General features: G+C 45.9%; 1 protein-coding gene across 6 annotated transcripts in view; it reads right to left on the minus strand.

Annotated features, from left to right (window-relative positions):
• Nav2 (neuron navigator 2) overlaps positions 1-19,243 on the minus strand; it is a 375,768-nt gene extending 356,525 nt beyond the window's left edge. For 3 of the 6 annotated variants that reach the window (XM_047518211.1, XM_047518214.1, XM_047518210.1), the window contains exon 1: positions 18,210-19,243. In XM_047518211.1, the coding sequence (XP_047374167.1) occupies positions 18,210-18,467 (258 nt within the window). In that variant the 5' untranslated portion in view covers positions 18,468-19,243. The remainder of the gene's footprint in view (positions 1-18,209) is intronic. The other 3 variants (XM_047518213.1, XM_047518215.1, XM_047518212.1) reach the window with 1 other exon arrangement.
• Positions 19,244-24,331: the final 5,088 nt, after the last annotated feature.

The raw sequence follows: 24,331 nt of genomic DNA on the forward strand, positions 1-24,331 counted from the left end.
ACCTACAACTAAACAACAACAACAAAAAATAACAAAACCAAAACAACCAAAAAACCCCCAAAATATGCAGCCCTATTTCCCTGGATCTTGCAGGGAAACCTCAGCTCTGCTAACTTCATGGAGATTCCTGTCCCTGCCTGCCCAAGTCACCACCTCCCTCTTTCTCTCCATCTTCCCCAATCTGATCTTCCACTCTGGCCTCGTCTCTGTGGGAGTGGGGACTTCAGACCGTGTTGGGTACTTTCATCTGATCACAATTGTCAGAAAGACACACAAACGTTGGGGCCTCACACCAGATCTGCAAAATCGAAGTCTCTAAGGTGGGGCCCAGGATTCTGCATAGGTACCAGGTAGTACTGACCACACGGAGGCATAAGGACCACTGATGTCCCGTTGCACTCTTCCTTTCCTGTTCCTAGCCACCTGAAGAATGAGTCATCCTGTTTCCCTATTGCGAAGTTACACTGATGGCCCTGAGTATCTCCTTTCTTGATTGCCCTCTGCTGTGGACTTTCCTTGATGGTTTCCACCTGTATATTTGGATACAGCAGAAAACCCACGGGGATCTAACGGGAATGGAGTGCTATCACATCTAGGCACTTGCCACGTGCTTCCCATACCGGATGCCACTTCAGGCTCAGAGCAGCCTGGAGAGGTCACTGCTGTCCTGCCTACAGAGAAGGTGAGGAAGTGGGTGCAGGTACAGCCACTCGCCTAGGGCTGCGCTGCTCTGAGTGGGCGGCGCTGAAATCCAAACCCTGCCTGGTGTGACTGTGACCACGTGTGCTCTTTCCCTGACTTCTCTACCCCTTTTCCTCTGAGGGAGTCATATCCCACAGAGTGCTTCAGGATCCCCTGCAGAGCCCTGAGAAACACACCTGTAGAAACCCCACTCAGGCCTGTCTCTGCAAAGGAGATGTCTGGGCCCGTGTGCTGTGTGGACACCTCCACAGTGCTGGTGAGGGACCGCTGGACCTGGGCCCAGGGTCATTCAGCTTGTTAAAATGAGGGCTCGAATGAGAATGAATGGTTCTTGACTCCAAGAACAGTGCTTTCACAGCCTCTCCACACTGCCTCCCGTGCTTGGTGACCACGCCAATGTCAAATAGGTTTTCTGCAACCTCCCAGGGAGCATCTGGATACTCAGGTACACGTGCATGCACACACAATCACACACACACACACACACAGGCATGTGCACAAACACACACACTCTCTTGGTGTCAGGTTCATCATCTCTCAGTCATAGGCAGCTTCTCTGTCCTTGATCAGGGCCAGTTTTGGACTTGAGGGAGGCTAGGGTGGTACCTGCTGTAGGCAGCTTGGATGGAGTTCAACGAGACAAAGCTAGGGGAGCTGAGGGAGGAGGCAAAAAGCCGTCCCCCCGCCACTTCCTCCCGTGGACTCTGCAGCAAAGCTGCTGCTCTGCCAGGAAGTCTCCTTCCTCTACCTGTGGTGCCCATGCCTGATTGAGACATGGGTATGCGTAAGGACAGGGGCTTTCTGTGGCCCCAGTGTGCATGTGAGAAGCTTTGAAAGAGCTTGATTTGCACAGAACACTGCAGAACATTTCCAACATCAGGATTAGACAAACAGCCGGGTTCAGGAGCTCAATTAATCTGCTCTCCTCTTACCAATGGGCTTTCCCTGGATCAATACCAACCACAGCATGATGGAAAGAAACGCCTCAGCAGGCAGGCAGATTACGTTCGTGCAGCACCTGCCCATCCAGTGGGCTGCCCTGGACAGAAGACACAGGGACGGAGAACCCGTGAGCCGACCCTGGTTCACATCCCCGCTTCTTTACAACCACATGCTGGCATCACAGAATGTTATTTGGGGGACTCCAGGGGAATTGAAAAGAGACTTCCAGGCACCGAAGGACTGTGGGAGTTGGGCTCTGATCAGCCTGGGAATGGCAGCCCAGCCTTTGCTGAGGAGGTCACAGCCATTTGTGAGAAGGGCTGGATGAAACTATCTTTGGCTTCCGAAAGACGCCCTCTTGACCACTTCGGGACACCTGGTGGAGTGGAGCACCAAGGTCCTCTAATGCTAGGTAAAGGCTGAGTCCCTCTTCCTTCTGCAGCTGCCAGGTGGATTTCAGCCTCCGGTCATGGTGAGCCAGAAGCAGCTGCAATGCCCAGAGAGCAGGAGAGGAAACAGCAACACCAAAGCCACACAGCAGACAGGAGCTGCAGATTCTGGAATGACCTTCTTCTAAGGGTTGCCCTGTCCATCCCTTCCACCTCCAGGCACAGGGCAGGGTTATGGGGCCATGGGGCCTGTGCTGCCAGGGCTGGTCACACAGCGTTTTGTAGGAAAGGGGTTTCTCTCAGGAAGACTGAGGACCTCACTAAATGCAAGTAGGATTCAGAAGATTTGGGGTGAGGTAATCCTATCCCTCACTTTCGCATTCCATGGTGGGCCTCTGGGAGCCAACTTTACACTCCACGAAGTAAGAATCTGCTCATGGGTAAGAAGTCCACAACCCGGGCAAAAATATGAACTTTTCCTAGCCTGACTCACCCAAGCCTTTGACTAAGAGTCACCACTAAATAAGAAAAACTGTCTAATGGACGACATTTCAACCCATTAGCAACTTTAATTTTTTATTTTCACCAGTACTTCTGAGCTACTACCCTCATTTTTAAAATTTTGAGACAGGGCCTCCTTAATTGCAGAGTGAGGCTGGCTTCAATCTTGCGATCCTTCTGCCTCAGCCTCTTGAGTAGCTGGGATTATAGGTGTGTGACCTCGCACCTATCCCAACCTATTAGCATTCTAAGAGATGTTCTGTAGGTTCCTTAGTAGGGTCTGGAGAAAGAGGGTAGCAGCCAGCGTTGGACTAGGGTTCAGAGCTGCTCACTAGTTCCAGTGTGGCCTGAAACATTACATAAGCCCCAGTCCTTCCTTCACTGAATATTTAGTAAGAGCTTACTATGTGCCAGGCTCTGTTCTAGGTGCAGGGGATACAGTTGTGACCAAGACAGACACAGCCCAGGCTCTCATGGAGCCAACAGTTGAGTGGAGGAAGACATATTGTAAACAAATACCTAACGTGTCAAGAGAAATCTGTTCCAGCTCCAGGGAAAAATAAAAATGAGGAACGGTAAAAGGACAGCTGGGTGCTACTATTTCGTATAGGGTGGTCTAAAAAGGGACCTCTGATTAGTAACATCTGAGTAGAGACTAAAGGTGAGGGAATGAGCCTTGTTTTCTCTGGGGAAGACCTTGAAAGCAGAAAGAACAGCAAGTGCAAAGGCCCTGAGGCACTGCTGTCTTGCCTTTAAAATGAAAGGGCAAGAAAACAGGGCCTTTGTAATTTAGTTCTAAGTCTCCAGAGACTGCAAGTTGAGGGGCAAAGATACTTTGGAAGTTTGAGGGAAAGAACCTGCCCTATTAGCACAGGAGAGGTTAGTTAAGCCTATAGGCCACGATCACACCATTTTAAGTTTGTCTCTCTTCCTGACTGTTTGGAGGAGAAATTTACCCGTTGTTTTTAAGAAACAAAAATAATCTGTCCTGTTAAGGGAGAGAGATATTTTAAAACCACTGAATGGGTTTTTCCTTCCCTGGTTTTTTATTGATACGTCTCTTCTCTTTCCAGTTCTAAAATAAGCAGCCTGTCTGCCCTTATGCTAATCCAAAGGCAACACACTGCAGAATGGCGTGGGCCTGGGGAGAGCCAAGCTGAGGTCAGTTGGAAGCCACCAGACCTGGAGAATGCACCAGGGCAGCCCAGCCAGCCTGGCCTCGCCCAGAGCCTGCTTCCTACCAATCCAGGTGACCAGACGCTCTTAAAAACAGCAGTGGAATGTGGTGAGAGTTGGTGTTTGCAAATGACAAATTTCTGACCTAATTCCAGTTCTTTGGAATGAAAAAGTAGCAGCTTCCTGTTACAAAATGTCCCAACAGTTCATGCCTAATACTTGGGCGTGAGCAATTGCTATACATTAAATCTAAATTTGGCTCAAAATATAACAAAGCTGGCATATTTTTAGCCAGGTAAACATTTCTAAGGACTAAGTCAAATTCATATTGGTTTCTGCTCTGCAATCCAGAGAAGAAACGATTCCAAATGAGTGAGAAGCAGGGGAGGAAGGGGAGGAAGGAGTCCACTCAACAGTCAGATTCCTGGTGACCATCTCCAGCTTATGTGTCCTTCCTGGGACTACATCATTTTCCTTCCCTGCTAGAGAGGTGGCACCTTGTAAGGGGAACAGACCCAGGTTACTTCAGAAGGTAAGTGTTAGCTGGGAATTACTGAAGGGCCCTAAGTGAGGACCCTCTCTGTGCCCTTCATTTTACCCTCAGCCAGACTTGGACTTGGTTACCAGCAGCACAGTGGGCAGGAAAGCAGGCTGGGCAGTCACTACCTAGACTTCCTCCTGCTCCACCACTTGGGAGCTGCAGGATCCTGGGCATGCTGTTTATCCTCTCTAAGCCTCAGTTCACCTTTAAAATGGAGATGATCACAAAAGCACTTACCCTGGAGGTTATTGTTTTTGTGATGATTAAATGGCAAAACCCAGACAAAGTCCTCAGAGTGCTCAGTGAATAGCCACAATTTTATTCACCCCACACCAGGCCCTTTTATATACACTAACTGCTCTTACCCCACAGCCCACTGAAATGTGATATTTCCCCTGGGGAAAGTGAGGCTGGGTAGGTCTGAATTATCTGAGCTGCAGTTTAGCAACTATTTATTGAGTGCCTACTATGTCCCAGGCCCCATTGGCACTAGGGAACTTGGAGCCAGCTAAGTAAGAGGAGAGGTAGCATTGTAACCCAGGGCTCTCTGACTTTCAGCTGGGTTCAGGGGGTGCTTCTAAGAGGCTGGATAGAGAGAGTGTGGATTTGAAAGTGGAGAGTTCCAAAATGGGCTGTGTACTTGATCGAGTTCCTGGCCTCTTTGAACTTCAGGCATGAAATGAGTGAAATGTGCCAGCCTTATCCAATTGTCTTAAGCCTCAGGAAAACAGTGTGTGTCAAGTGTCTGGCCCAGGGGAGTTGTTCATTGGTGACCAGTTGTCACAATTATACCATCTACAGAGAGGTCCTGGTTTTCTGACTGAGTCAAATGCCAAGGCTTCCTAATACAAAGGGATTAAGAATACTCATTTAAGTACTTCATAGAAGCAAGGGAAAAGAATATAGCCAGGGCTAGTTCCAACTCTTTAAACCATCAGGGCCCTCAGAGCAGAACACCTGATCTCTGAATGAGGTAAAAGGACACTGGATTGGGAGTTAGAGGTCTGAGTCCCCGTTTGTGCTCTGGCCCTTGGAACTGGGGGGCCAGGGGCACGGGACCTCTCTCAGCCGTGGGTTCCCCCTCTGTACAATGGGGATATGCAAGCAGTTGGCCCCAAATGTTTCCACTGGCTCAGGTGCCCTGAGTCTAGTCCCTAGAGGCACAGATCACAAAACAGACATCCCAAGCAAGCCTGCTTATTGCAAATCTGACTTTGTCACCTAACGGTGTTTTTCCTTCCAGGAATTGCTTTCCTTGGTTGAAAGTTAACAACCACAGCTCACACACCGGAAGGTCTGACGCTCTGGGACACTTGCAGCCCACGCATTTTGACGTAAACATGCGTCACTCCCAGGTCTGAAAAGAATCAAAGCAAATCAGCATGAAATGGGGACAGCACAGACTGCAGCTGAGAAGCATGCGGTGGAAGGACAGGAAAGAAGTCCCGCAGCTGTGAGGCACATGGACCCCACCAGGCCCAGCAGCACAGGGGTGACCTGGGGGACAGCAGCCACAGTCGTGGGAGAAGGAGATGGTACCCAGATTGTAGCAGGATGTGGGCAAAAATTAAATGGGGCTACTCATCCTAGAAACACGAACCCCCTGGCGACAGGCAGGGACTGGCACAGGAGGCTCTGATAAGAAGGAAGTACTGAGGAGGGCAAAGGCCGAAAAAATGGGGAGTAGGCTCCAAGGAGAAAGAGGGTTTGAGGTTTGCTTATCTAAAGTGGCATCTCAGTATAGGGCTCAGGCCTCCCTGATTACTAGCAAAATAGCATGGTTAAGAGCACAGGTTTGGAATCATAAAGACCTGAGTTCGAAACCTGCCACCATCCCTACTGACCACATGACCTGGACAAGTCCCAGAACCTCTCTCAGAATAGTCTCCTCACTGACTCCTGTGTTTCTCCTTTTTAGTAAAATAGGAGCAATAATATTATCTCTGAAAGTTAGTGTGAGCATTAAATGAGATTATGCATGTACTATAGTTTGGGTATGGTTTGTGTCACCCCCCAAAAGTTCATGTGTCAGAGGTGTGGTTCCCAGGTGGTGGCAGTGGGATGGGATGGGACCCTGAAGAGGTGGAGCCTAGTGGGAGCACCTTAGGTTATTGGGGTGTGCCTTTAGGAGCGCTGGTCTCCTGGGGTTGGATCTCCTGAGAATGAACTGTCACAAGGGTTCAGACAGGAATCTTGCTTTGGCTTCCTGCTTGGGAGTGTAATCCCTTGTCCCACCTCTGCTGCCAGTCATGGGGTGATGCAGCCAAGACAGGCCCTTGAAGGAGCCTGTGCCCTGCCCTTTGATTTTTAGCCTCCTCATAGAGAGGTAAGGAAATCTCTTTTCTTATTAAGTAGCCCACTTCAGTATTTTGGTACAGGAATGTAAACTGGACTAATACAAAAAGCAAATGACACATAATGGTTGCTGCAACCACTATTCCTGGACTGTCTTCCTTCCTTCCTTCCTTCCTATTCATGAACCCTCCCAACCCCGCTGTCCCTTCACCTTCTCCTTCCCATTCTCCCTCCCCTCTCCCCTCCTCCTTCCTCTACTCTACTAGACTTCCTTTCACTCATCTATTAATTTGTATTTGATTGTTTCCTTATGTTATCGTATCCTTCCCTCCCCCTTTCCTCTATTTTACTCTAGCTTCTATGCAGAAGCTATAGGAGTGAAAACATTGGACCTTTGAGTTGCTGAGTTTATTTAATTTCACTTGGCATGATTGTCTCTATTTCCATCCATATACCAGCAAATGCCATAATTTCGCTGTTTTTAATGACTGAGTGATATTCCATTGTGTATATATACCAAAATTTCTTAATCCATTTACCTATTGAAGGGCATCAGGGTTGATTCCACAATTCAGCTACTATAAATTGTGCTACTGTAAACATTGAGGTGGTTGTATCACTGTAGCATGCCAATTTTAGATCTTTTGGGAAAATACAAAGGAGTGGGATAGCTGGGTCACGTGGTGTTTCCATTTCTAGTTTTCTGAGGCATCTCCATACTGCTTTCCAGAGTGGTTGTAGTAGTCTGCAGTTCTACTGACAAGGTACATGTGTTCCTTTCTCCCTGCAACCTCACCAGCATTTATTGCTTTGTATTCTTGATCATTGCCATTCTGACTGGAGTGAGATGAAATCTTAGTGTAGTTTTGATTTGTATTTCCCTGATTGCTAGAGATGCTGAACATTTTTTCATATATTTGTTGACCATTTGTGATTCTTCTTTTAAGAAGTTTCTGTTTAGTTCTTTTGCCCATTTATTGATTGGGTTATTTGGGTGTTTTTTTTGTGTGTGTGTTAAAATTTTAGGTTCTTTGTATATTCTGGATATTAATCCCCTATTAAAGGAGTAGCTGGCCAAGATTTTCTCCTATTCTGTAGTCTCTTTCTTCATGCTCTTAATATTTTCTGTTGCTGTGCAGAAGCTTTTAAGCCTGAAGGCATCCCACTTATTGATTCTTGGTTTTATTTCTTGCACTTTGGGAGTCTTGTTAAGGAAGTCACTGCTAACACCCATATGATGAAGTGTTGATCCTATGTTTCTTTCTCCAGTGTTTTTAACATGAATGGCTGTTGGATTTTATCATAGGCCTTTGTTGCATTTATTGAGATGATCATGTGATTTTTGTCTTTAATTCTGTTTGAGTGATGAATTACTGCATCCCTGTAATGAAACCCACTAGATGTGTATTATTATTATTATTATTACTATTATTACTATTACTATTGGTACTGGGGATTGAACCCAGAGACATTCAAACTCTGAGCAACACCCCCTGCCTGTTTTTGTATTTTATTTAGAGACAGGGTCTCATTGAGTTGCTTAGGGCCTTGCCAAATTGCTGAGGTTGGCTTTGATCCTCCTGCCTCAGCCTCCTGAGCCACTAGGATTATAGGCATGAGTCACTGTGCCTGGCTATGTGTATTACCTTTGTGATGTGTTTTTAAATGCTGTTTGCTAATATTTTATTAAGGATTTTTGCATCTACCTTCATTAGGGATACTGGTCTGCACTTTTTACTCCTTGATGCATCTTTGTCTGGTTTTGGTGTCAGAGTTATACTGGCTTCATAAAAAGTATTTGGGAGTGTTCCCTCCATCTCAATTTCATGGAATAATTTGAGAAAGCCTGGAATTAGTTCTTCTGTAAAGGTCTGTTAAAGCCCAGCTGAGAATCTATCAGGTCCTGGGCTTTTCTTTATTGGCAGGTTTTTAATTGCTATTTCAATTTCATTACTTGATATTGGTCTGTTTAGGTTTTCTATGTCTTCCTGATTCAATTTGGGCAGGTCATATGTGTCTAGAAATTTGTCAGTGTCTTCCAGATTTTCCAGTTTGTTGGAGTTATTCCTGGACTATTTCTATCCTAGGATTTTTTAAGCCTTCCCATTTTCCTAAGCAGCCAAAGTCCTTCGAGAACACTTTGGGTCCTCCCTCCAAGGTGGAGCAGAGGGAATCTGCCAACACTCATCCAGTTCACAATAGCCTATTATCAACCTGAGAGACCCAGCGCCACTGAATCAGTCAAATAGTTTGGCCAGTGTGATGAGCCTTGTGTAAAGGAGCCTACCTCTACCATCTATCAGTCAGACCAGTCAAGTTTCCCAAAGACCTAGCATTGGAAAGCTTTGATGATGGCCTCAGACATTGTGCAGGTTACCCAATCTATGTCTCCTAGGCTTGGCTACCACCATCATGTGACCTTCTTGGTTTATACCCTGAGAGACTTTTGTAGAATCTATAAGGTTTAGCTACAGCTTTATGGATGAAGCTTGTGTTAGTCGGTTTTTTTTTTTTTGTTATTTGTTATAACAAATATCCAACTTATAAAGAGAAAGGTTTATGTTGGCTCATAGATTTGGAAGTTTCAGTCCATAATTGGTTGGCTCCATTGCTTTTACCCCTGTGGTGGTACATCATGGTGGGTGTGTGTGGTAGAGCAAAATCACTTACCTCATGTCTAGGGATTGAAAAGAGAGAAGGAAGAAGGAGTCAGGACTTCATGATTCCCTTCAAATGTGGGTCATCAATGACCTGAAGACCTCCACGAGGCCCTACCTTCTGAAGTTTCCAGCACGTCCCAATAGCACCTCACTGGGAACCAAGCCTTTCACACATGGGCCTTTTGGGGACACTCCAGATCCAAACTACAGCGGACTTCCTGCTCATTATTCACTCCTGTTTTCCAGTTCTATCTTTTATCTCTCCCCCTCTACTTTCTTTTCTTCTGTAGAGTATTTACCAAGAATTTTGCAAGGTGCAGGCCCTGTACCAGCAGGGATCAAGAGAGACACATCCCTGACTGCATGGAAGGCACGGTGCTGCCACATAAGAAATCACAGTTCCAGCCGGGGGTGCTACAGAGGAGGCCATGGGAGTCAGGGGGAGAAACCACCCAGGTCATGGTGGTGGCAGAAGGCTCCCTGGAGGTGGTAACACTAAGTCTGAATTGGAAGGGGTAGAGGTAGGAGGATTTAGCCAGGAAAAAGAGATGTAAGGAGGACAGAAAGAAACTCCAGGCAGAGAAAAGCAAGCCTCCACTCATATCTTACCTTCTCAGTGCCTGGTCTAGTAGGGCTCAACCAAGGGCTTCTTTTTAAAATTTCTTCATTCGAAAACTTTCTTTTACATTTGCCACCTTGGAAACAGTTTAGGTTTTTATAAAATGTTATCAAATGAAACCAGATCTTGTGACTTCCCCAAAATGTCAGCAACCATTCTCATGACAGATCAAAGATGAAGCCAAGATATCTTTGCTACACCAGAAAGGATAAGGAGTCCTGAGCCTGGAGAGACACCCTTGGGCAGGTCACTGTGAGTTTGCATGCATGTGCCCATGTATGTGGACGCACACGTGCGCGCACACACATGATTCTGTTTATGTTCTCATGGATTTGCCATATGTATCAAGGACACTGGTAACATGTACTCTTTAGCCAGGGCTTTGTTTTGTTTTCCAGCATTTAATTTTGGAAAAAATTCAAATCTACAGGAAAGTTGAAGGAATTGCACACATATCTTCACGTCGACTCACCAGTTAACATTTTATGACATTTGCTTTCTCCTCTCTGCAGATATTCTCACCATTTCCCCCCTGAGCTGTCTGAAACTTAGCTGCTGACATCAACACACTTCTAAATATTTCAGCAATATTTTCCCCTGAAAAAAAATGACATTCTTACGTTAACATGGATAGAACAATACTGTCTATTATACATTCTGCATTCAAATGTCTTCAGAGTGGCTTTCATACCATGTATGGTTTTGCTCATCCGGGATTGAGTTAAGTTTCTTTCATTGGATTTGGTCATCATCACTCTTTGGTCTCTTTTGAGAGTCTTTCACCTGCCTTTTAATTTTATCTTTCATGACATGGGCAGTTTTAAAGACACCAGGCCTACTGTCTTAAAGAATAATTCATAATTGGAACTTATCTGATTACTTCCTTATGCAAACAAATGATTTCAAATCAAATTTCCCATTCTTTCCCTTCCTCTGTCTAGAACTAGTCCTGTTAGTTATGCTCAGTGATAACCCTAAAAGGGCCTCAGGGCAATTTACTTTGATTCAGTATTAATGATGCCTTTTCAGATATTTTTTCAAAGTGCTTTCACATTTGCTATTTAGGAACCTTGACTTTGGGGATCAAAGAGATGTGGGTTCAAAACCTTCTAGCTGTGCTACTTGGAACAGTAGCTTAACCTCTCTGAATCTTGATTTTTCTCAAAGGGCATTTAAGGAGTAAGATGCTTAAGCCAGTGCCTTGTCTATGATAATTGCCTCTCACAATAACTCTTTAAAGAGGGTAAAGCATCCTTTTCCATTTTATAAGTTAGGTAACTGAAGCTCAGAAAGACAATGTGACTTGCTGAAGGTCAAAAGAGATCAATCTAGAACCACAGATGCTGATTCCCAGAGCTGTCATTTCTAGTCCTCTTTAGGAAGCAGCACCTGCCTTATGGGATGCCATTAGCATTAAATGAAATGACATATATCTGGTGCTATGCATTATGCTGGTATGGAAGCAGTGTTCAATCAGTGTGAAAGACTATCACACTATTTATTTTTATTGTATATAACTGATTTTATTCAAAGGCTCCAAAAGAACCCTAGGAAGTAGGCTTGTAATTTTTTTGACCAAGCCCCCTGTTATGATTTAGATTAGGTCCCCCTCAAAAGCTCATCTGTGAGGCAATGAAAAAGTTTATAGGTGAAATGATGGGGTTAGAAGAGGTTTAACCTAATCGTGCATTAATCCCCTGATAGGGATTAGCTTAGTGGTAACTGTAGGCAGGGAGGGTGTGGCTGGAGGAGGTGGGTCCCTGGGCGCCTGCCTTTGGGGTTTATATTTTGTCCTTGGTGAGCAGAGCTCTCTCTGCTTCTGGGTGCCATGTTCCCAACTGCTTTCCTCTACTAGACTCTTCTACCATGATGTCTTGCCACACTTCGGGCCCAGAGCGATGGAGTCAGCCATCTATGGACAGAGATTTCTGAAGCTGTGAGCCCCCAAATCGACTTTTCCTCCTCTAATTATTCTTGTCAGGTCTTTTGGTCACAGTAGGAAAAAAAAAAAAAAAAAACTGACTAAAACACTCCCATTTCTGCCCTATTTTCTCTCCCAGCAAGACAGGGTGTGGTAGAGGCAGAACAACCCAAAATCCCTGATGGTATCAAGGTTTCACTTGAAATGAAAGACAAAATATTCTGAGGCTGTGGGGTCATTGTTTGCAAAAGACAAGAGAAGGTCTGTTCTCCTTGGGAAAGGGGGCACTAAGTCATGAGTCATTCTTCAGGTTTTGTGTGGGTGACCTGGGGTTCCTGTGAAAATTTTTGAGTCACTCATTATTGTCTAGCATAGATCGAAGCACAAAAGCCTGACCAAGTTTTATTCCCCAAATCACATGGCCCATTCTGCCCAAGACATTCTAGGAACAGATTGTCCATCTCCTTGAACAATGTGGCCACAAGACAGAGGAGTCATTGAAATTGGCCCTGTGACAATTGGTAAAACACTATTGGGCAGCTCGCCATGCCTTGTGGCACCTTAATGGCCAAACTGATCACAAGGTCCAGCTACAACCATGCCAGCTATGAGAGAAAAGGGCTTTCCTTCTGCCCCCAGAACAATAATGAGTCATTAAGAAACCCAGGCAATGGGACCGTTTCATTCTTGGTCTTGTCCTGGGCTGGGCCAGCACATCGGGCAGCTGTATTCAACCACCTCTACAGTGCCAGCTCAGATGCATATACAAAGGAGACCTCCCACAACTATGGTTTGTAGCAGATTCCTTAGTTTGGTTAGAATAACAGAGATGGCCTGTCTGGAACCAAAATGTGGAGGTTTCAATGAACAACTTTGGATACAACTTCTTTGGATGACATTGTTTACTTTATGCTTGCTCCCCAGTCATTTAACAAAAGCCCTGCTAGGCTTTCTGCTTCTACAGTGCAAGCCATCTGTCCTTCTATGTAATCAGTCATGCATGTGGGAGGCAGAGAGGTAGGGTGGAAAGAACATGGGCTTGGAATGAGGCAGACACTAGCCAAGCTTGGCTCTGACCTTGGGTAATAAAAATAGGCAACATGGTGTATTCCTTGCTTAGCATGGCCCAGATTCTGTGCTTGGCCATCTACCTATAGTATCTCATTGAATCCTCACAGCCAAACTATATGCATCACCATTTTTGCTTTGCAGATGAAAAAAAACAAAAATAAAAACTGAGGTCTAGAGATATTAAGTTATTTGCCCAAGCTTGGATTCAAATCCAGATGTGTGTCTCCATGAAGCCTAATCAACACGGCAAACTTGCCTCCAAATGATGATTCCCTTGATCTCAGCTTCATCACATAAATTGTGTTGACCATTTTTGCATTTTACCCAGTTTCTCATGTCTCAAATTCAATAATAAATGTATAAAGAGCCCCGCAGATGACCCAGCACATAGCAGATGTTCCGTAACTGAGGCTGATTCTAAGAAATAAGAATTTCTGACCTTAAGCCAAAATCTCTCTGGGTGGTTTGGCTTTCCCAGACTGGCTTCAGGAGATTTGCTGAGGCCTAATTAGAACACCTCTCTCAAGTCTACCGTCATGTCTTGTATGTAAATAAAATGGACACCAGGATTTGGGACTTGAAATCATGGTCACAGAGGAAGAGGTGATGAGAAGGAGGAAGCAGACCTAGCCATTCCCAAAGCTAGAATTTGGGCCGTAACTCCTCTAGCCCTGCCTTTGATGTGTGTGCTTACATGTGCTCAATACTTTAAGCTGTTCCATGTGTATATATTTGTGTATGCGTGTGTATATACACATATCCAGAAGTAGATGTATTTATACACAGATATATACACACGAAATGATACCCTAAATAAGCAACCCTTACCACCCTTAAAATGTCTTTCAAAAATTAACCCATGCAATAAGCAATAATATGGGAGCTATAAACATTCTCACATGTTGGCAGATAACCACACTACACATTCCCCTCCAAGAACTGAGAAAGAGAAGAAAGGGAATAACACAATAGCAGAAAAATGCACTAATCAAATCCATAATCAACTTTGATGATGGAGCAAGGATTCTAATCAAAACACAATGGGGCAAAGTCGCAACAGGTTGTGAGCTTGGAGCGGCACTCTCCTCCCAGGGGCCTCACCGCGCTTTCTTTTTAAACATCTAAAACACTCACAGAGGATTTCAATCATTTGTAATTGCTTTTTCAAAGAAAAGAGTTGCAAGCTGAACATGAGCTCCTCAAAACAGGAAATATCAAAGTATTACATGTATCATTTCTCCCCCTGCAACGGCTTCTTAAAAATAGGCTAATGTCTCCTCAAATTGTTCAGAAGTGTTCCTTATCTGAAGGTTGGCCAGAGAAGCTTTCTGAACTCAGAGTATGTCTCTAAAACAATTCTTTGCACATGGTCACAATTTATAAATGTGGAAACCTAGTAGAAGCGATAGATGGTGGTACTTAGGGGGGAGGCCCAGGCATCTCATCGGATGCAGGCAAGATGTGTGACTGCAGAGCAGTTTCCTCCATTGGAGGTTGAGAACCAGCTGGAGATTTTGGGGAGTTGCTTGAGTGAGGGGCTTGAAGGGTTCATGGCGGGGCTGTACTTAATAGCTATTTGATGGTCAAGTTGTCTTCATGTACTTGATGGAGACAGAGAGCAGCTTTGGGGACCAAAGGGAAGTCACTGGCTAAGGAGAGCTGCTGAGTGAGAAAACAGCAGCTACAGTTTTTCCTGTGATGACCACATCGAATATTCTGAACCTCAACTTAATAATAATAATCACCATCATTTCCCAAGGGTCTGTTGTGAACCAGGTTCTTACTGGATACCATCTCTCCAGCCTCTCACCTCCGTACTGCATATTCAGAATTACCATTCACCAGGAAGCCAGTATATGACCCTTCTACTGCAAAGCCTCTGGTCTTTCTCTTCATCACCTTTTTGAATGGAAGATGCCAGATCCCAAGCAATTACTTGTTACATGAAAGTGACATACACTTCCACTCTGCACCATTGTGTGGCCCTGCATGATCTTTTCTGGGGATGTTCCTTCTCCCCTCTTCTCCCCACCAGTCATTCCTGGTCATCTTTCAAGCCCACCCCATCTCCTGCCTCCGCCATGAGGCCTTTCCCTTCCTTCAGCACCTGGGGTTCCCAGCTCCAAGCACATTTCTTAGCCCTCCCTGATGGGTACACAGGTAAGCATGGCTAGATAATAAAACCCCAAGGCCCAGGCCATGTCTTATTTGTCCTGTGGGTCTGCCAGAGCATTATAGAGGGAAGAAGCAATGAAGGATGCAGACTCCTTGCTCTGCCACACTAGGTGACCTAGAACAAGTGGCTGAACTTGCTGAGCCTCAAGATCACTGGTTATAGCTCTTATTTTTCAGGACCCACAGGTTGTCAGGCAGGCTTGGTAGCTACCTCGGTAAAGAATCATGGTTAAGGAGATGGAGTCCAGAGTCAGACTGTCCAAGTATTAATTCTACCTCTGCTACCCACAAGGTCACTAAACTAGTCTTTGCCTTGATTTCCACATGTGTAAAATGGGGCTAATTACACTTATCTCATTGGATTGTTATAAGATTGAAATGAGTTATTTTATGACAAGCACTTAGAACAATTCCTAGCACATAAGTGCTATGCAAGGATCTTCCATTATTATGATTGTTATTATTATAGAAAATGAATGTGTCATACCTGCTCTAAGTATTTCTGAGAAGATGAATGAGATCTTGTATAAAGGGGCTGTCACATTAGGCATGGGACAAGTGGTCTTGCCCTTCCTTCATTGTCCCAATGAGTTTGGTATGAGGTAGGCTATCCTTGTGAACAGATTGACACCTTCCTAAGGATTTGAGAGCGTAAGCCATATTTTTTTCTTATTTAGAAAAAATAAGAATCTAAATCTGGGTTCAACCTGTTCTATCCCTGCAGTTAGCAATATAAATAGCTAATTTTATTATTTGTTACTTATTTGCCACTGATATCCTGCACTGATACACATTTCATTTTTTTTAATTCTCACAATTCTTGTGTTGTTTATGCCCATTTTTACAAATGGGAACACTGAGGCCCAGAGAAGTTAATGGACTAGGTCATGCAGCTAGGACAACATAGATACAGGCATCAATGATACCCACATGATTTTAAAACCTGTGCTTTTAGCTGCTGCACAAACCAGCCTCTGCTAAAAGTCCCCTGAATAAAAGGGAGGCAGAGTCCCCAAGACATCATTTACCATTGAATTCATCATTTCCTGGTTTTCTTCTTATGATAAACACTAGGTTTGGGACCAGGGAATTACCAGTTGGCAAATCTGACACAGTCCTCAAGCCATAATCAAGGGACTTTTCTGGAAGGTGGGTATGCCCCATGTCAGTCAGAATGTAGGGATACCCTGTCCAAAGTAGGCAAAATTCCTTTTAACAAAGTCACTTTGATGTCAGGGTGGGGCTGTGAGAACACAGATTTGCCACCTGTCACAGCGCCTAGGAACCCTGGGTACTGACAAGGAGAGGGGAAGCTGGTAAATCTAGGATGGTCCACTGGAAAGTGGATGGTTTCCTTAGCAGTCCATCCAAACCATCCTCATGATCAGTGCACATGGGCCATTGAGGTGGAATGCTGGGGACTGTGGGCCAACGAGGAAGAAGGGAAGCAACATCTCCAGGGAACAGGTCCATCAGGGAGAAGCTAGAGGACATACTTTCAGGGGAGAGTGTGATGGATCACCTTTCCAGATCCTGCCCACTGCAAGCTTTCCAATGTTTGTTAAATGAAGGGTCAAGTGGGCAAAACCAGACTGCTGCCTGGCTATGAACAATCTGATCTTGTATCTTCTCTCTCATTCCTTCAGCCCTCCTCATCATGCTCCAGGGTATGTGTCACATTCTGAGTCACTGTCCTGGTCTCCAGCACACTGTCCACTACACCTTATAATCCCTGCTCCATGGAGAACTAGAGGAGGTACCATAATGCTCACCCCTATTTCACAGCCCCCTGGACAAATTCTGTGGCTAACAACAGAAAAAGAACAGAGCACACAACTCGAGCAGAGACAGGGCCCGGGAGCATGGGAGGAAATCTTGCCTTCCTCCCACACACCATCACTCAAAGCTGTCAGCTTCCAAAAATGTTTAGCAAGTGCAGCAGCAAGGGCCATGCTTATCAGCTTGGTGCGGGAGCTTAATCTGCTTGGAGGGCCTTCTCTAGCCTAGAGTTCCAAAAAGTCTGCTTACAATTAGCTTCCAGCTCCAGTTCCTTCATCAGAAAGTCTAGGAATGTGTTGAGCGCTAGCCTCTGATCAGAGAAAGCTCCAGGAGAAGGTTGGGACAGTGTCAGCAGGGAAGTGCGTGCCAAAAAGGTCAGCTGGTCTGTTGCCACTTCCCCTACACCAGCCCCAAACCTCCCCCTCTGACTTACAGCCTCTCCCTACCGGGATAGTCACATCCGTCAGGTCGGTCTGTCCCCAAAAGTCCCTACTGACTGGCTGCCAAAATACAGCATGCCCCTGCTCCCTCCTACAGAAGAGGGGGGAAACGCAGCAGGGAGGGCAGGAGGCCAAGAGAACCTGATTGGCCCTCGCGGATTTCCTTAAAAGAGATTGCATGGCCAGAGCCTGTCACCCAGTCGAACTGGGGAACTGGGTTGATGCAGGCTCTGTCTGGAAAGGTAGAAGTCACCATTTCTCTCCCAGCAATTCTCCCATTACCACTACTACCCCCACCCCCACCTCCTCAGTCACCCGGGCTACCAACATCGGTTTCTCCTACCCAGGAAGGAGGGGCTTATCTTCGGGGCCGCCATTCCGAGGCAGCCACCCCCACCCCCACCGCCACATCCAGCCGAGACGCTGGGAGTGGAGGAGTCTCCAGCTGCCTTCAGTCCCACCACCTTGCTGGAATCTGGTTCCCTAGGAACGGGACAGGGACAGGGCCGTCTTCGAGCCAAGAGGAGAGCAGGTTCACTGCCAGCCCCCCAACCCCCTTTTCCTGGATCTTGCAGCCAGACCAGGGAGCTACGAACCCAATGAGGCATCAGACCATTCCTTGGCAGGGACCGAACCTCTGCAGAACCCGCAGATACAGTGGCAGCAGCAGATACTGCCTTCTTAGAGCCAAGCCCTCAACATGCAGGACTTGACACTTCCAGTGCTGTACATGCTTTTTGAGAACACCTCAAAAAGCAGGGCCCCCCACAAGATGCCGCGGGCCTGACCGCACTCGGGGTATGCAAAGCACCTTAGGCGAACCTCTGGCACCCGGGCCACACCCACTGGCCGACACACTCTCCTTGAGCACCCCTGCAATCGGACAACCTAAGGGAAATGGTTGCCCATCTCTTTCTCCCATCTGGTGGTGGCCCCCCTCCCCAATTGAAGTATTCGCCCATCTTCACATGAGTACCCCAGCACACAGCACTTCTCACCTGGGTATCGAACCCGTTTTCCACTGAGCCGCTCTTCCGCAGCGGGAGCCCCTCCCCTGCCGGCTCCTGCAGCCCCTGCGATTTCAGCGGGATCTGGCTGGGGTAGGCGGTCTTGCTCACCTCCACCTTGCTTCCCAACTTAAGGTAGCAGGGCTGAGGGCCAGCCCGGGCCGGGGGCACGTGCAAGATGGGCGCAGCACTGTGCACGGGTTTGGGCAGTCCCGACTTCATTTTGGAGGCTACCAGGATGGCCGGCATCTTCTCCCGGGGATTCGGCTTTCCCAGCACGTCCCTGGCAGCGGCGGCGGAGGCTACCGCTAAAGGCAGCGCGGGCAGCAGAGCAGGCGCCGGGCCTCGGCCCGCGAGGCGCCCACCACCAGCGGAAGAAAAAAAAGGATCCCCGGGTCGGGGAGCTCCGAACAATCGGACGAGCGCGCCTTCTGGGTGCCGGGATGAGGTTGGGGACTGGTCACTGGGTTCAGTGGGTCCCACCTGGACAGATGCTGCAGCCGGGTCTCACGCCCCTTCAGGGCGGCCTGTTCAAGAGCTCTGGGCGTTCAGGGACTGCTGCCTCTGGCAATTTTCCTCCTGGGAAACCGAGACTTGGACGCCCATATTAACTTGTCATTGCATCTCCGAAGTGAGGAAGGCCCTTTGGAAGAGATAGAAGCGGCGGGAACGCACAAGTCCCGCTTTGAAGGCTGCGAGTGTGAACGGGCGAGGGAAGGAGAGAGCAGCCGAGGAAGGAGAGAGAAGGCGCACGGAGCCGAAGACGTCTTCACCGAGAGGCGGTTGCCACCCTGCTTGCGAGCACCGCAGTGTCACCCGCGACGCAGCAAAGGCGCAGCGAGAGCCCCCGAAAGGTCTCTCTCGGCGCGACAGTCACCACTGCCCAGAAGCCCCTCGGACAAATAGCACCTTAGAGCCTACGAATCTGCACATGCTCCGTGCGCTATAGCGCAACAAGGCTGTGGCCGTGGGGCGCGGGCACCGGGACGCGCGGCTGGCAGGCTGGGCAGGGCTGCGCTTGCTAGCGGCCGCCGCGCTTCCCGGGAAGGCAGCGCTGGCTGCGGGGCTCAGCGCAGGGGAGGACAGGCTGCGGCTGGCGCGGCTACGGCGCGCGCTGACAGCCTGGGCCGCCCTAACGCTCCCATTGGTCCAAGCCGCACCAATCAGAGGCCGCAGCTCTCACTGCAAAGGGGGCGTGGTCTCAACTCCCGGGCCGCCGCCGAAACTCTGGGGCCGCGCTTGGCCGCAAGTACAAAGCGGGCTGGTGGCAGCTCTGCGGCACCGCTCCAGTCGCGCGCCACCGAAGGGCCGACACCCCCACATCCCTGAAGTCTTTTGAAAAATGCCCTTTCGAACGCAAACACCCGCCTCGGGGCCCCTCGGGCACGGTTCGGGGGAAGTTCGTTTCCTTTTTCAAATTATTCTGGCCACCTTAACGGTTCGAGTCTTCCGGAGACACGCCCGCAGCCTCGCTGCCCCCCATCTAGCTTGGACAGGGCGGTTCCTCGTCTTCCGCGTTGAGAACGCGCCAGCCATTTCTCCTCTCATCTGCCTGCCCTTCCAGGCGGGTCAGGGGGCCGCCCCACAGCTTCCTTTTCAGTTTTCAAAGGCTGCACATTTCACTTAACTATTTGAAGTATTTATAGGCAAATACAATGCCCAGGGAAGCCTCCCGCCCCCAAGACAGCTCCTCCTCGCAACCTACCACAGACTCTGTAATTAGAGTGGCCTGAGGAAGCCTGGAGAAGCTCCATGACCCTGGCAGGCTCCGGCCAAACCTTGCTGCGTTTCATGTAGGAACCCCTCCCTGTCCGCGCCTCGGACGCGCTAGCCCCACAGGTTCCTCCACTTTAATTCGTAGGAGTATTCCTTCCCTCCTCTCAGTTGCTTTTCGGGTTCTACGCTGACTCAAATGTGTACGGGTGGAAGGAAAAGGGGAAGGTCCAGGCAGGTCAGATCCCTCGAGATTCATGGATGATGAACCCCCCTCCTTCTAGATCAGTCTGGATTTGAGTAGGGCAAGTTCTCCAACCTTACATGCATTCTTCTACATGCATGTTTTCACATGTGATTAAAGTGGAGGTTTGACATTTACATAGTACATTACTCTTTGGACTGAGTGAGATGGTGCATGACAATCGTTTAGCACTAGTACCTGACAATGTAGGAGACCGATAAAATTGTGTCTCTATTATTAAATTGCTGCTGCTCCTCGCCCCACCCGTCATCTCTATAAGCTATTTTTCTCTTTTTCTCTGGGGTACAGATTGTCTCTTTGTGCCCACTATGTAGCCTGATCTACAATGCTGATAGCATTGATTTATAATTATTCATATGTTCAGGTTCCCCCCCCCCAAAAAAAATTCATGTTAAAACTCTAATCCAAAATATGATATTAGGAGGTGGGGCCTTTGGGGTGGTAATACATTCATGACTGTGCTACCTTAATGATGGAATTAATGCTTATATTAAAAAAGACAGGGCAGAGTTGATCTTTTTCTGCCTGAAAGGATGCAGACAGAAGGCAGCCACTATGAACCAGGAGAAAGACCCTTGCAAAGAACCTAACAATGTTGACAGTCTAATCTCAGACTTCCAGTTTCCAGGCTGATGAAAAATAAATGCTTGTTGTTTAAACCTTTCAGTTTATGGCATTTTTGTTATAACACCTTGAATTGACCAAGATGCCAGACCAAAGGAAACTTCAGTTTTAACACAACCTCTGTAGTGATGAAAAATGGGAAGTGACTTCTTACCCTGGGCTTCTCCCCCTCCCACCCAGTCTTCTATCTATTCTATATATTATGACTTTTTCTCTGACTAGGCTGAAATGCACACAGCCCTGTATATAAGCCAGGTACAGTTATCCTTCCTCTCTGAAATTAAATCACATGTGGTACATGACACAAAATGGTCCTTTGCCATCTGATGCTATGTCCTGAACTGTTGTCTTAACTTGTTATGCATTTATCCTAAGTGGATACACACCTTGAAGTTAGGCACTGCATTTTAACTTTCATTAGATTCTCTCAGTATCAAGCATAATGTTGTGAACAGCTACCCAAATTGTCACTGAATGACCAAGTGAATGATAGCAGCAATTCTCAAGGAACAGAGGTTGCCTTTTAGATCTATGAACATAAGGACATAAGAAATTTTATGCTATACTAAACCACAAATTCTGGTTCTGACAGATGTACCAAAATTCTGGTTCTCACAAGATGAATCAAGAATTGTAGAAGGAAAATGCTGTCTTCATTTTCTAAAGATCATGGAGATATTCCGAAGTGTTCCCATGGCTCTGATGAAGCAGTTCTCAAATGTGACCCCAGAGTAGCAGCAATGATATCACCTGGAAACTTGTTTGAAGAACCCTGCCCCATACCTATTTAATCAAAAGCTCCCAAGGGGTGGGGCCCAGCAATCTGTGTTTTAACAAATGTTTAACTCAGTGATATTGATGCATGCTAAAGTTGGAAAACTTCTACCCTAATCAATGTATCATGCATTCAGTGTACTTCCAGGACTTGGTAAACCTTAGTTTGCAAAAGAATCCCTGGGAATCTCATTAAAATACAGAATCAAATTCAGTAGGTCTGAAATGGGACTGAGATGCTGTTTTCCAGATAAACTGCCATGAGATGCCCATACTGGTGGTCTGGAGATCACACTGTGAGTAGTAAGGTTAAACCAGGGGCAGCAAAAGTGTCTCATCTCAAGGGCCATCTGTAGTGAGAGACTTTCTAGCACTGTGGTCTGGAAAGGATTCTGAGGTTGCACCTAGATCTGTTTGGAAATAGCAGCCTGGTAAATTGATAATGCCTGCCATGGGTGCAGAAATGGAAACAGTGACATTTTTTATTTTCCAGTTAAAACAGAATTCCCAGCAAGGTCATTGTTTGAGTTCTGAGACCCTCAAATATATACAAATATGAATAATAGTCCATTCTTTTTTGTATTAAAAGTACGTCTTTCTAATACTCTAGGATTTGGTAAGCATTCATCTTAATTCTGTTCAATTCCTATAACTAAAAGTCTGAAAATTTCTCATCTTTCTTGATTGAAGACAAATTCATCTTATAATTAGTTTCCAAATTTATTTCACTGCTTCTTCATTCTTCAATAATTTTATTTGCTCTTTCCTGGAACATTTTTATCTCTTTTATCTTTCCTATAAATCTTCATATTTCTTATTTAAAGCAAAATAACTTATCAGACTAACCAGACAAGGGGAAAATAGCAAATAAGAGGCAAATAAGATAATTTTAACATTCCTTCTTAAATAAGATCATCTTAAATTATAAAAATGGCCTATAAATATACTCCTTCCACATTGGATGCTATGTGAAAATGAAAGAAATAATTTAAAATCAACATGTTTGGCAAAGATTGGAAACCAAAGAAGTCACTGGTTCAGAGAACTACAAGCTGTTCTAGAAAGTATACTATCTAGTTTTTTTTTTTTAACTTTATTTTGTATTATATGCATTATGGACAAAGATACAAAATTGAAACAGCCCACCATTTTAAATCCTAACTCAGTCAATTCTTCTTTATCTTCTGATTCTAAACTCTCAAAATCACTCAAATGTCAGTGATAGGCCAATTTGAAACTTATTGCTAAAGGTCTCAGGACCACTTAAGGTCCTGAGTTTGGACATTTTCTTGATCGTAAGGGCTGGCTTCAGATCTGGAAGCACCAGCTTGTCTTTCTCTGATCCTCCACATTAGCCACTGATGATTGACTGAGTGTGAATTGAACTTCAGAATTGACCTTCTGGTGATGGGTCCCATCAGCCCATCCTTCATCTGAGTTAAAGACACCATCAAAAAAAAAAAAAAAAAAAAAAAAAGGCACCTTCTAACTGACCTCCCAAGAAGATACAAAGATCTGAGAACACTGAAACCCCAGCCTGGCAGCATAAAGATTCAGAGATCTGGGGGCAAAGTCAATAGCTTCACGAAGACCCTCAATCATAAACGATGGGGGAAATGTTACAAGTCTCTGGAATGATATAAAAGACAAAACATTCATGAATCTATTTGGGAGTTAAAAATAAAACACACTGTCTAATTTTAATGAACATGATTTTCCTTCATTTTCTATAATATGAGTTGGCAATTTATGACATAAATCTCAGAGAAGATATAAATGCCCACCCTTTGGTAGCACCTGAGTTGAAAGCTCACCCATCCTGGATTGCAGAGAAGCTGGGTAAGAACCTTAGGATACTAAAGAGGTATCTTTCACCTACCTTCAATCCACAATCTCAAACCTTCCTCCAGTTATGTCTGTGAAAGTTGGTAAGCACGATGGTGATCAATAGTCCCCCCGCAGATGCCAGAGCATGAGTGATCTGTGCAAGTGTGTGTGTGTGTGTGTGTTTATAAGCACTAGCCCTGACTAAATGTCAAGCAAACATACTGCAAAACATGGGTTAATCATTGGCTTAATCATTAATTCAATGAATAAGTTGTTGAGTGCCATCTATGTGTTAGGCTTCTGGCATATGATGGGAAGCAGATGAGAATAGGTTCCGCTCCATGCTCATAAGGTTTGAAGGATGATACTCAGCCTGAGAATCATCCTTTATCACACACACAAAAAGCAAAGAAAAACAGAACAAACAAACAAAAAACCCCACCCAAACCTAGAAGATCCAGCTCACGATCTAGTAGGGGAAGCAAACAGGGACAAGAACAATGACAAGTAATATAACTAGTACTCTAAAAGGGTCAGTACAAAGTATACAGTGGACAAACAGGCACAAAGAAGGGTCCACTAATCATGGGGCACTCAGCTATATTGAGTAATTGAATTTTCTAATAAAAAACCTGAAGAATAATGGAGAGAAGTTTCCTTTTATTTTTATTCTCAGCATTGAAGCCTTAAGAGATGTAGATCCATTTTGCTGCCTTTTTAAGTCTAGGAAACGTTTCTTTGTTTACACCTTGCCTCTTTCCACAAAGGACTTGAAGAAAAATCTACATTCAATGAAACAGTGACCAACTGTAAATAAGAAGAAATGTAATCGTGGAAAACATACTTATTTAAAACTTTAGACTGTGACTACTTTAGCCTCCTGTGGGCGGGAGAAGTCTGTGTAAATAAA

The sequence above is a fragment of the Sciurus carolinensis genome, chromosome 11 (assembly GCF_902686445.1).
Source record: "Sciurus carolinensis chromosome 11, mSciCar1.2, whole genome shotgun sequence".
NCBI lineage: Eukaryota > Metazoa > Chordata > Mammalia > Rodentia > Sciuridae > Sciurus > Sciurus carolinensis.